This window comes from Struthio camelus, chromosome 1 (assembly GCF_040807025.1).
Source record: "Struthio camelus isolate bStrCam1 chromosome 1, bStrCam1.hap1, whole genome shotgun sequence".
In the NCBI taxonomy this organism is placed as follows: domain Eukaryota; kingdom Metazoa; phylum Chordata; class Aves; order Struthioniformes; family Struthionidae; genus Struthio; species Struthio camelus.
The window spans coordinates 33,333,011-33,346,364 of NC_090942.1; the positions used below are offsets into that span (position 1 = coordinate 33,333,011).

General features: G+C 36.7%; 1 protein-coding gene across 6 annotated transcripts in view; it reads left to right on the forward strand.

Annotated features, from left to right (window-relative positions):
• CNTN1 (contactin 1) overlaps nucleotides 1–13,354 on the forward strand; it is a 260,640-nt gene that overhangs the window by 179,617 nt on the left and 67,669 nt on the right. For all 6 annotated transcript variants that reach the window (XM_068933516.1, XM_068933522.1, XM_068933528.1 and 3 more), the window contains 8 exons: nucleotides 2,359–2,454; nucleotides 3,865–4,071; nucleotides 5,368–5,464; nucleotides 5,621–5,802; nucleotides 7,032–7,156; nucleotides 9,091–9,208; nucleotides 10,864–11,014; nucleotides 12,895–13,022. In XM_068933516.1, coding sequence (XP_068789617.1) covers nucleotides 2,359–2,454; nucleotides 3,865–4,071; nucleotides 5,368–5,464; nucleotides 5,621–5,802; nucleotides 7,032–7,156; nucleotides 9,091–9,208; nucleotides 10,864–11,014; nucleotides 12,895–13,022 — 1,104 coding nt within the window. The remainder of the gene's footprint in view (nucleotides 1–2,358; nucleotides 2,455–3,864; nucleotides 4,072–5,367; nucleotides 5,465–5,620; nucleotides 5,803–7,031; nucleotides 7,157–9,090; nucleotides 9,209–10,863; nucleotides 11,015–12,894; nucleotides 13,023–13,354) is intronic.

Sequence of the window (13,354 nt, forward strand, 5' to 3'; positions counted from 1 at the left end):
GTCAGAATACCTGGATTCATGCTTGTTATAATTATTGAATAATAACCAAGTACTGATTACGCAAAGAGGACATCAAGACCCAATCAGAGTGCAGAGCATTTCATAAGTGGGAAGAAAGTATACAATTACATCTTGATATGTATTCCTGCACCTGGCATAGACTGTTCTGTTTCAGTAGTAACAGAATTTTTTACACATATAAATTGCTTATCCTATCCTGTGTCTTGAAATTTCTAGTGATGGTGCTAAACTTTAAAAGCTTACTCAAAGAACACTATAAATAAAACGTCTAGACATAAAATATAATCTGGAAATAACTAAAATAATTTAAAAGCAGTGATAGCTTTTATTTTCCTCAAACCCTTCACTATCCATATGCAAGGCACTATCAAATTAACAACAAATTTATTGCTAATGATTATCATTTTGAACATTTCTGGTTTCTGTAACAGATTTTAAATACCAACTTGTTCCAGTGAAAGCACAGATGAAAAATACTGGCAACTTTGCAAGATGATGGATTTAGGGGAAAGATCAGAAAATGTTTTAAAGAGGGAAAGTGGTTGTCTAGTAAGGTGCATGCTGACAAACGGAATGAGAATCTACTCAAACTACTGTAGGTTTTATATGAATTGAGGTATTGCAGACTCTGCCAGGAACTTCCTTGAATTTGATTGGAAACGTGCCTGGACAAGTAGCTAATCCTTACTAATTCAGTGTGATAGATTCACTTTCTTCTATAGTAAATAAAATTTGGTCAAATTAATTGTGAGCTAGTTGTGGCCAACTGTATACATCCATTGTGTTAAAAGACAGAGTAAAATTATATTGAATACTAATAAGTCCTTAGAAAGGTCCACTAGGATGCCTATGTACTATCTAATTAAAAGATCCGGTCAGTCACTGGAAAGATCCATATTATCTTCTGGTCTGTCTGAGCAGAAGAAATATTAGCTTTTCAGAAGATGGGAGAGATGTCTTTCAGTGGACACTGACATAACTCTCCTAGAGTTATCTTCATATATTTAACAAAGAGTAATGACATTCTCTTCCTAGATTGATACAGTCATTGAGGTCTGACAGCTGTGACTGGCCTTGGGGGAATCTTTTACCTGTTCCATATTTACCAAGTGTATGTTATTGCATCTGTTAGGTTTATAGATTTATCTCTGCCTATTTGTTATGAAGTTAAGAAATTAATTGTTTTTACATAATGCAAAGTGTCTTCTCGATCTATCTAACTGTACATTGCCATTTACAGTGGTGAATAGTCTCTATTTTCTACTTAATCTCTTTTTGCATGTAGCTTTGTGCTGTTTTTTCTGTATTATTTCTGGCTGACTACTCTTGAACTTAAGTTTTAATTAGATCCCAGGGCCAGACAATTTTCACAGCCTTGAGAATTTAGTAGAGGGCAAAGGTAGCTGCAGGCCATCTAAAAATATAAAAATATTGCATTCATAGGTTGTACACTTTGCTCTTACTGCACTGTTATTTATACTGAAGTAGCATTTAGAACGAGATTCCAGTCAGGAGCTCTTTGTTCTCACTGTACATGGTGATGTGCAGATGCTTCACAAGAGGCATTCTCTGCCTCAAGATGTTTATAGTTTAATTTCAGACTAGATAGACAAAATCAGAATGGTAAGAAAAAGCAAAGTGTAGATATTGCCTGACTGAAGGTTATTCTTTAAAGTAATAAAATCATGACATGCAACCATTGTCTTATCATTCCAGATACCATTACTGTTCTTCCAAGGTCTGTGCGATGATATGCAGCTCTATGAAGGACGTATTTCTTTACTCTCTTATGGTAGCCTCTTTTCCTTGCTGTGTGCAAGTTGGTTTAAATAGACTCAGCTAGGGTTTCCCATGAGATCTGAGCCACTTCTGTCCCAAGCCCTAGCACAAGAAATGTGTCTGTACTCGCTGTTTACCAGTCCTTGGCTGCTGGAGCTGTCAGTGAGGGCAGCCATGTCATTTCAGAGAAGCCACTTTAAGCTACAGTAAAGAATTAAACTGGCATTTTGGAAGATAACCAGTTGAAAGATAACCTAAGACCCTTTCTCTTACTGGGATTCCTTCTTCAAATGTAGCTTTTCTGCCTACTATCAGCAATACAATCCTCACTACTTTTTTTCCTTGCTGGCATTTGCAATTATGGGGAGTAAAATATTGTAAGAAACCCACTGAACATCGTAATGCCCTTATTAAAACAAGCAAAATGGACCTTATGGGTCCACGGGTATCTGCCCAACGTTATTGTATGTCTGTATTCATCTCTACAGGGCTGAAATGATAAAAACAATTTTAAGGTAGTGAAAAAATAGTTTTCCTTCCCCTTTGTTTTTAAACTAGACCTGGATCCCTTTCCACCTGAGGAGCGCTATGAGGTTAAAGTGCGAGAAGGTGTTGGAGCAGTGCTTCTGTGTGAGCCTCCTTACCATTACCCAGGTAATTTGTCCAAAGTGCTTCATTTTCAACTACTTGAGAGTAGAAGAAAAAGGAATGTTTATTTTTAAAAGTGTCATTTAAGCTAAATGGAACAAAATATTGGTGGCATTTGCAACAGATAAGAGTATGCCTACAGTAAGAAGGGCATAAATATACCTAACTTGAGTGGTGCAGCTACTTCTTCTATTTGACAAGCAGCCAACAAACAGGAAATTGTCCGGATCACTTTTCACTTACTAGACCTAAGACAAATCTTAAACATAGCCTGAGGTAGTTTTTGTCTTGGATATATTTAATCCTGGGAAGATTAAATAACCCATTCAGTAAATGAACTGAACTGTTTAAATGTGTCCATTCTTTAAAAATTATTTCTCCAAACCTATGGCTGTGTTTCTGTCGGGGGCTTGTGGAGTATAGGCCTCGCTTGTGACTCAGATAAAATTTATATAAAGTGTAACTCTTATGCAGCTTGAGAATCACCAGGTTAGGCTTCTTTTGAATATATGCTTGTAGTTGAACTTAGGTAAAGGATATTTTTGAATTTGCAAACAGTTTTGCATCTCACAAATAACATGACTAAAACTGATCTGGATAATGGAGGGGAGGCTTGGCTTACCCTTCAACAGACCTGAGTATGTGTCACTGTGTCATCCCAGACTTTCTACTGGCATTGGACAAGGCCCAGCTTCATTCCACGTTACCGCAGTAGACATGGCCGTGGACTCCCGTTAAATTCATGGAACATCAATAGGGATCCCCAGAGGATCAGAGATGAGATGAATTTCACTCTGGAAGTGCCTTTCTTGCAGCATTAGCTACAGAAGAACTCTACAGGGATCATGCCCTTAACCTCCAGCATCTCCAGTTCCATCACGAGGGGTGAACTGGGCTGTTAGCATCTCTGTCATTGCACATTAGTTGTAATACGAGATAACATTTTGGTTTTCCTATTTTGCATCTAAGTATCACAACTAATCTTGTGAGAGGAGCTGAAACTTACTTCTAGCTACAATACTCTAAGGTCATGTCTAAGTCACAAGACTGACACAGACTTCTCAGCTTCCCAGTTGCGTGAGTGTGAGACCCAGCTGCACGTCCCCTCTCCACCCTGACTCTAGCTCTTGTGGAAAGGCCGGACCCAAAGGCAGCCATGGTCACTATAATCACATCACCAGTGATCTGGACAAATCTAGACTACTGGAAGTAGTGCCCTGGTGTTCAGTGTAGACGGCTACTGGCTGGCTACTGAGATATGTATATTCTATCTCGTATAACTGTCTTTCCTGAATAAAAGATTTATAAGCTAGAAATCAAAGGGAAGTAATTTATATGTGGAGAGTCTACCATGGCTTAAGTACCAGCAGTATTACTATTGTTTTCTAATATTAACTAGAAAATATTTTCCTCCAGATGATCTCAGTTATCGCTGGCTTCTAAATGAGTTCCCAGTATTCATCGCTTTGGACAAACGACGATTTGTGTCACAGACGAACGGCAATCTCTACATTGCTAATGTAGAAGCATCAGATAAGGGCAATTATTCATGTTTTGTGTCAAGCCCTTCAATAGCAAAGAGTGTATTCAGTAAATTCATTCCACTTATTCCGCAATCAGATCGTAAGTATTTATTGGAAATACCGCCTACATGTAATGTTCTAATTATTTGTATTTTGTTTTTCCTCATTCATGACAATATTTTTAGCTGTGTGAGAAGAATCATATGGCAAGTCATAAACCAGCGTTGCAGAATGGCTACTGCACAGATGTTTTTTAGTGTTCCATATACAAAGGCCCAAATCATTCCTAATCACGGTGAAAACTCTGTGAAAGAAATCTCCATTGATTCATTCACAAAATTCCTTTTATATCATTGAGAACAGTTTTCCCTGTCTGCTCCTATAAACCCTCTATACTCACCCCCAAACCTTTCATATCTTTTCTGGTCTTGGCATTGGTTCAAAAGGGTATGAGTGGAAAGCAGAAGCTTTATGAGAAAGTTGATACACCTTCAGGAATTAAAATGTTTCCAGGAAATACCCCATGAAAATGGAAAATACTTTTTCCCCTATTGAAACCTCCTATGCAGTAGTGGCCTAAGGTCTGTATGTCTCATGGGCCAATCCCCTGAGCTACCTATTCAGTTCTGTGTTGTTAGATTATTCTCCGCCATTCTTCATCAAAGCTCTGTCTTTTCCAAATGGTAACCAGGTTCTCTCTTGCCTTGCCACTTCAGACTGCAAGTGCCTTGGGGTCTCTTGAACTGGAGATCATTGGAATTTCAGTGACCCTTTTATCTGTTAGATTTCCTATATTACAGTGAAGAACTGTGACTGAATTTGGATAATTAGAGAGCATAGATCTTTGTCCTGCTTTTCCTTGGCCGATGCCCACACTAAGTTCTTCATCTAGTGGTACCAAGAGGAGTCCTACAGAGATCACCAGTAGGTGGATTTGATTGCATACTGTCACCACATGGATTTCTGGCCCTCTACCCTCATTAAGCAGTATATTTGGCTGGCTCTAGTTCCTTCTTACCATCAGTAATAAATTATTGACAGTATTCTATCCACTAAAAGAATCTGGCAAATAGACTGGAAAAGAGAGGCTCAGGCTTTTGATTGCCCGCAGGCACAGGAAATCATCACACTTAAAATGCAAATAAATTAGTTTATGTTAAAGAATTGTGCTATAGAAAATGTTAAGCATTTCTCTCCAAAGAATGAGTAAAACAATTCTGCCTTATTGTTAAAAGTTTAATACTAATTCAAACTTCATGGATCTGGCCAGACAATTATGCATTGTAAAAAAGAATTTTGTCTGGAATTTTAAGAAAGGTTTTCCAGAACTGTGGAAGTTATAATTGCGGTATTCATTTCTGCTAGGCATTTCTGAGAATCTTTTTTTTAATGTTAGGTGCAAAAGTATATCCTGCTGATATCAAGGTGAAGTTCAAGGACACCTATGCACTCCTGGGGCAAAATGTGACGCTGGAGTGTTTTGCTCTTGGAAAGTAAGTGTATTTTAAAATAATTGTAGAGCACTGTTTGCTTTCATATTTTTCGGGGAAGGAAAATATACATTTCATTAGCAAATACTTTTCTGTAGTCTCCAATTTAACAACCAGTTCTTGAACTTGCTGATTTGTACTTCATTGTACCTTTTCAAGTCCGGTTCCTGAACTCAGGTGGAGTAAATACCTTGAACCCATGCCAGCCACGGCTGAGATAAGCATGTCTGGTGCAGTTCTTAAGATCTTCAATATTCAGTATGAAGATGAAGGACTTTATGAATGTGAAGCTGAAAACTATAAAGGAAAAGATAAACATCAGGCAAGAGTTTATGTGCAAGGTAAGTAGAACAATTTTGTCCTTCACTAGTTGTGTTGCTTTTTGTTATGTTGGAAGTATCTGTTTTCACACTTAATGTCAGTGCTGACTCATTGCATCATCTTGACACACTTCTATTGGAGTTAATAAACAAAATCAAAAGCCATGCATTGGATGCCAGGCGTAACATTCGTGTATTAATTGAGCAGCTGCTTGGCTTAGACAGTTATGATAGCTGAATATACACCTTAACAGCAATGTGTGTTAGCATTAATATAATTATGCATAGTGGAAATTATTTAATTAGAATATTTGAACTGAAAGAACTGCCAGGAAGAAAAAAAGAAACTGCTGGGAAGAAAAAGAGATCGTTAGGTTTATTATGTTTTCTTGTATCCTCATTTTATTTGTTTTTTCTATCTGTCCACTGTCTCTTCTCAGCTACAGTCACGTCTTTATTCTGACAGTCTTTGTCCTTTCCCTTCATGCATTTGGGTGAATGAGGGACCAAAGTATTGTGCCTTATTTCCCATAGGGGCATGTTCCCAAGCAACCTGACTCCCTGACTAAGACTTATGCCACCCAACTGTGGCTTCCTACATAACATCTGAATTACCTTCAGAACATTTCTCTCCCTTTCCACTGACAGTGCAGAACACGTCCTGAGTTAAGATCCTCAGTTAAGTGTTTGAACTTCAGTAGGATAACGTCAAAACCGCTATGGGAAAGTTGTCACTGCTTGTTATATGTAAAGCTAATAAATAGATGAATTTGCTTAGTAAAAGCAATAATGCTGGAACATTTTCAGTGTTAATTTCTTAAGTATCTTCACTAGGTGAAGAGAACGTTTTCTTGGAAACACTTTCAGTACATTCAGTACGTTGTGATTTTGCACAATTTTATATCATTTATCGTTTTTGTGGTTATACTGCATGATTTACACATAGTATAACCTGCAGGTCAGTATAAGTGATAATACCTTGTATCTTTGGACATTCATGAATCATTATTTCAATTCCCTATTATCTTCCCATTAAAAATGACTCTTAATGTGCGGACAATGTGGTAACGCACAAACATCTGAACTTCAGTCTTGCTTATACTGGTATATTGATATATTGCTAAGCTACCATTATTAGTCTTTGTGACCTCTTAAGTATCTTGGAAAAAGCAGTGGAATTAATACAGCATAATGTTAATTAAATATATCTCTGATATATTTACAAGGCATCGTGTGTTTTTATTCTTTAGCATCTCCAGAGTGGGTGGAACATATCAATGATACGGAAAAGGATATAGGCAGTGACCTCTACTGGCCTTGTGTAGCTACAGGCAAGCCTATTCCAACAATTAGATGGTTGAAAAATGGTGCCTCAGTAAGTATATCACTATAGATAGTGAAGTATTTGTTGGTTATTAGCTAATGGAAATGATTTTTTGAAGCGTGCATTATGAAAAGATTTTTAAAAAATTATAAACTATAAAGATACAAATCTTCTCTGATTCCAGTTGCATTGGAAAGTTAAATCTATTTTTTAAACATTTATCTCAAACTCCTCTTTGATTTTGGAATATATTTCCTTACACTATTTAATATTTAGCTCTGACTTCTGAGCTTGCCATTTGACCACGTTTAAGATGTGGAGATCTCTTTTTGTCCAGTCCTTTTTAAATAAATGCTGTTCTCTCTAGATAAAATACTGTCATCAACTTCCCTCTGAAAAGACTCCTTATCACCACATTGAACATGAATATGTTTTTAAACATGTAAAACAAAATGGAATCACTGAAGACATGAGAAGAAAGATTCATTTTAAAATGATTCATGGTGTTCCTATATGATACTAATTTTCACGTTTTGGTTACAGAATATTGCAAAATTCAATTCTTTTAAATGGCATTTGATAATTTAAGTTTATTGCTCTGTTTTTTTTTAAATCAAGTTATTTTTCAATCCAGGCATTTCAACAATGTGTTTAATATCCATTGCTTATCCTGTATGATGAGCTATTAAAGAATCAACAAAATAGAAGACATAACACTACTTCTGCTGAGCCTTGGTGACACTGATCTTGACATGCAGATAGAAAAAAGACAATATTTGGTTATGTATCTGAAGAAAAATGTGAGAAGTTGGAAAGAGAACAGAGATCTTGTCATCTGCCACATGGATTAAACCAGAAAAAAACAATGCTATTTTCTAGCTTCTATAGTTATTGCAAACAAGTAATTTAACAAGCAATTATGTGAACGTCCCCACTGAACTTGGCTTTCACTGACAAAATCTACATACTGGATAGCAGAAAGCAATGTAGTTCTCCAGTAATACCCCAGAAGATTGTGCTGTGTATTGAAATTATGAGAAGATTTCCAAATGGAAATTAGCAAAAATATTTGAATTGCCTTGAGAATATAGCTTGTTTATGAATCAAATGTAATTATTAAATTGGCATTTCATGTAGCATGAAAAGATTCCTTGAAGAAAATATATAAATTTTTTAAATAAAACAGTAAAGGAAATATTTTTTTTTAATCTAATCTTTCTTCAGATCCATCGTATTCTTTTAATCTTCCACTACTTTAGGCACTCTGATTGACTCATACACAGGATTAAAGGATTTCAGCCTAATTTTCACAAGAAAAGAGAATTTAGTAACATGGTTTTTCAAAAACTAATTGACATCTATTTGTAGTTTACATAATATCCATCACATTTTGCTCATTTGTAAATATCTTTTTAGAAATGGATCTGGTACTTATTTTGACTTACCAGGTATTTTTTCTTTGTATAAACAAGTGGTCCATACTATTTCCCAGTGGAATCTTGAAATTTTCCTGTTCATCCCACGAGGACTTGGATTGACCTTTTACTATTGTTGCAAAATAATGTACATAAAATATAACATACCAAACTTGGGACATGGCAAAACAAAGCTAATGTGAATAAAGCAAATTTGACTTCTTGTTTATTAGTTCTCAGTCAGTAATGTGTGAATTGGTATGGTAACAATGGACTGAGCTGAGATGTCTAGGTGACTACAAAGTGTCACTCAGCTATGATTTTTCCAAAAACATAAAGATCAACATGCAATCTTTCTTTCTTTGAGGTAAGAAGGTGAACATATTGCCACAAAGACCGATATGTAACAAGGAGAAAATAAAATCTCGTCAGTGCCTTGATGTTATGTGAGGGACTCTTTTCTGAACACTGTCATTAGAAAAGAAAGTGAAGAACTGTGGATGGGTATGAATCCTATAACATACGTAGTCTAAGTGAAAGTCTTACAATTTTATTGATTTTATGTTTCAGTTCCGGAAAGGTGAACTAAGAATACAAAGTCTGACCTTTGAAGATGCTGGCATGTATCAATGTATAGCAGAAAACACACATGGCATTATTTATGCAAATGCTGAACTGAAGATTGTGGGTTAGTGAGATTGATTGTTTTTATATATGATTTCAGTTTTGAGTAAGATAGTAGTCATATTTGCAAGCATTGTTTGATAATATATTATTGGAATAATAAAGTTAAGAACCCTAACTGAATCTAGGTGAGATGAGGCTCTCTAGTTGGGTTTGGCAGTGAGCTGAAGAATCAAGTTATTAGTTTATGGAGACTATTTACTGGATATTTTCTAATGCTTGCTTGCTGCTGTTAGCACAGAGAGAATTGCTAAAGTAGAGAAGATTTGAAGGGCATAGAGTTGCTGACTGACCAGTCAAGCTTGCGAAACTGGTTGAGAAATGTTTTCTTTTTTGCTCACCTACACTCCTCTGTTGGGCAAGCTCTGCTTTTCTGGAAGCCATGCTGTCAGTTAGTGTACACTTTCTTTCACCAGACTTTAAAAGCTCTTCATCTTCACTGTCGCCCCTCCCCTTGCCTTCTATAATCCTTTAAGACAAGCTGCAATGCATCTGCAATATAGCTGTCCCATTTGGTGGCTACATATAGTTATTAATCCAGTATTTTTTACAAACTACCATCCTGTAGTAGAAACTTATATTTTCAGATCCAGAGTGCTCAGACTTAAAACAATTTCTCACCTTTCTACTGATGTCATTATAGCGGATACATTGACCATATGACATGGACATGACTTTCGTAGGGAATTTCCCTGTGGTAGTTACCCTAGGTTCTTTCCAACTCACTCCTGCCTCCAGACTCTCCTAACAGCTGAACTATTCTTGACTTCAGCAACCCACTGCAAAACAATCCTTCTTCCATTGTGATTTGCTCACTACCAGCCCGGTTTACTCAGAATTTAGCACTGTTTGCATGCACATTTTTAAACTTCAGTGTCAGTAAGATGCGGATGTCTATCAGAGTTTTTCTCTGTACTGCTGTGATTAACTGATAGCTGTATTTCCCCAAGCTGTGCACGTCTTTGCTGGCATCGTTAACAATGATGGAATACAAAAATGCAAAATAATTGAAGGCATTTTGTCTTGTATTCAGTTAAAAGTAAAGAGAAAATTAATAAGCCGAGGTCTGACCTCGGGTACATCTGTGTGGTGCTTACTTCAGTCATTTGTCATTGCTCTTGTACAGAGCGTGCCTAAGGATTTGACAGAGCAGTTGGTGAAACAGAAAACTGCAAGGAGGAAGAAGGGAACATCTTAAAGTTGCTAGGCGGTGTTTAGAACCACTTAAAAGTAAAACCAGCTATTATTTGAAAGTATGACTGAGTGAGCAAGCTGAATTTTTACAGAAGTTGAGCTCTAGGAATCTAAATTTTATTAGGTCTAGTCAAAAAGGCTCTGAGAGGGAAGAGCTTTTGATTGATTTCAGTGGGTTTGATCTTGATAGATTAAACTTAGACAGAGATTCAGAAATCAACAGAAAGAAACCTCTGATGTAACAAGGCATAGAACTATATAATATTTTTTCCTGTTTATTTTAGAGCACCATCTGCTGCTCACTGCATTTCTATATCATTAATATTTTTCTCAATTGTCTGAATAATGGAAATTTGTATACAATCAATAGTTCTGTCATTTACCTTAGTCTTAATGTTGCAAACAAACTATATTCTGCACAAAAGTCACTAACAGCAATGCTTGTGTGCTAATTTTTCCCTTCAGCTTCACCTCCTACTTTTGAACTGAACCCTATGAAGAAGAAAATCCTAGCAGCTAAAGGGGGCCGTGTAATAATTGAATGCAAGCCTAAAGCTGCTCCTAAGCCAAAATTCTCATGGAGCAAAGGAACAGAATTGCTCGTAAATGGGAGCCGGTTAGTATTGATTGTTAGTGGACACTGTGGTTCTTAAAAATGCTGCCTTATGTTTGTATTTATCCTGCAGGCTAGTTCTTACTTTTGCAGGCTTCAGAAGCAGGAGAATAGTAAGGCAACGTGAAGCTGTCCTTTATGCTGACAGGCTGAGCACTGAAGCAGAACGCCCCTGGCAGCTGTAGAGTGGATGGGACGGAGTTAATACTAAATTGTCACATTTATTCCACATGATTGCCCAAGGAATTGACTAATATTATTTCGTTATGATTCTAACAGCCGATGCAGAATATCTAAGAAATCCATTTTGTTAGTAAATCTCCAAACCAGACCCCTAAAGAGCAGTCCTTAGCTCCCCTGCTGTCTCTGCTCTGTCTCTGACACAGCTGAGAGGGTTTTTTTTTTTTCGATAGTAGGCATAATCCTAGAATAGTGCCTATATTTTAAGCAGTCTCAGCACAGAAGCCAGAAGTCCATGTTAAGTGCCAAGGAACCTTATACAACTGCATTGGAATAGTTGGATGCTTAAGAATGGGATCTAAAACTTTCTGCCCTCTAACCACCTAGCCTGGTCAATAGCAAAATGTGAGGGATCGGAGATGTCTTAAGCCCTGCTTCTTCAGATGGTAAGAGGTCCTTCCCCAGTACGGGATAAACCTGGTTGGCTTCTTTTTTTGGACTGGGAAATGCAAATCTACTGCTTTTCACAGAAGAGTACCAGAGTGTTTTGCCAAGCCGAAGTCTTGTTCTGAGCTAGCAGGGAACCCTCTCCGTCTCTTATTTCAAACCAATTGTTTAGCAGAAGAGAATCGGATATTCCAGACTGTGATTGCACTTTACTCTGTGACCTGGTGATGAACGCCCTCCCTGGGGAGGAGGAGACTTGAATTTCACTTCCCATTCCAAACCTTCTTCATGCATTTTAGGGGGAACAGTCACATGATAAAATGTGACTTATCTGTGCATACAGCATTTATTTCTCATATTTGTGCAACATCTTATGAAGAGGAACCCCAGTCTAGCCACGCAGATAAGAAAGTGGGTAAGTGTGGCTGGTTTAGTATTTATGAGAAGCCAATTAGCTCTATAATGCTTGAATTAGAATTCAGTTTTCCTGACTTTATTTTCTGTACTGTGCCACTGCCCTTGTCCCTGAGGGAAGTCTCTAAACAATACTACAATTCCTTTTTGCTAATGTTAGCAAACATATATATTGGTTATGTTATATAATAATATATGTTGCTAACATCTGATACCCTCATCTAATCCATAAATCAATATTACTTGAAGAAAGGCACTGAAATTAATATCAGAATATGGTTTTGAAAGGGGCCTGTGCTGGAAGAAGTTAGATGGAGATTCATTTCATTATAACATTTCTATTCATCACAGGTAAGCAAGATTTCACTTCTAGTATAAGTCCTCAATGAAAAGTAACCTAATGGTCTTCTCCTAAACCATGTTGTAATTAATTTTGTATATTAAAATATTGGAAGCCACTCTTCAGAATTAATTAGATGTATAATTTCAAGAAAAAGATGCCAAAACGTTACTAACAGTGTGGATGCAAAAAGCTAATGGCACCCAACTTTAACAGGTATATTTGGTGCATTGTTCATGTTTCACAAAACTGTAGGAAAAATATAAGAATGACTAGTAATAAATGAAAATGTACTCTCTTGCTCCAACAGTGTGAGCCATTTAACGATACCACAATCTATTTAAATGCTTCTGACTATGGTAGTGTTTATAAATGCAATAGTTAGACATCAGCTTGTAAGAGATATTTGTGATCTTTTAACTTACTACAATTCCTACAGAAAGTATTGCTTTCTGATATAAATCCCTAACTTCTCTTGCTATATTTTTTACATTTGCAATAGCATACATATTTGGGATGACGGGAGCCTGGAAATTATCAACATTACAAAGCTGGATGAAGGTCGCTACACATGTTTTGCAGAAAATAACCGAGGAAAAGCTAATAGCACTGGTACTCTAGAAATGACAGGTAAACTTCTAAATTAATTTATTTCCGAAAGTATCCCTTAACTCAAAATCACTAGGCTTTGTCCCAGCGTGCACTGCTTCTGCAAGCCAATTTATATCTTTCTTTTCTAATTTGATTGCTCATTAAAGGATGAATTGTGGCTTTTAAAGCACGCATCTCAGTAGAAACTGTGTATATTTGCACCAATTCAGAGACTGTTTTAAGTGTTTATCCTTCTGTAAGAGATTATAAAATTTGATCCATCAACTCATATAGTACATTTTGATGCAATCACTCAGCTTAGCTTGGCTCAGACAGAGGAATGAAGCCATGATTCTGGGACCATGACTCAG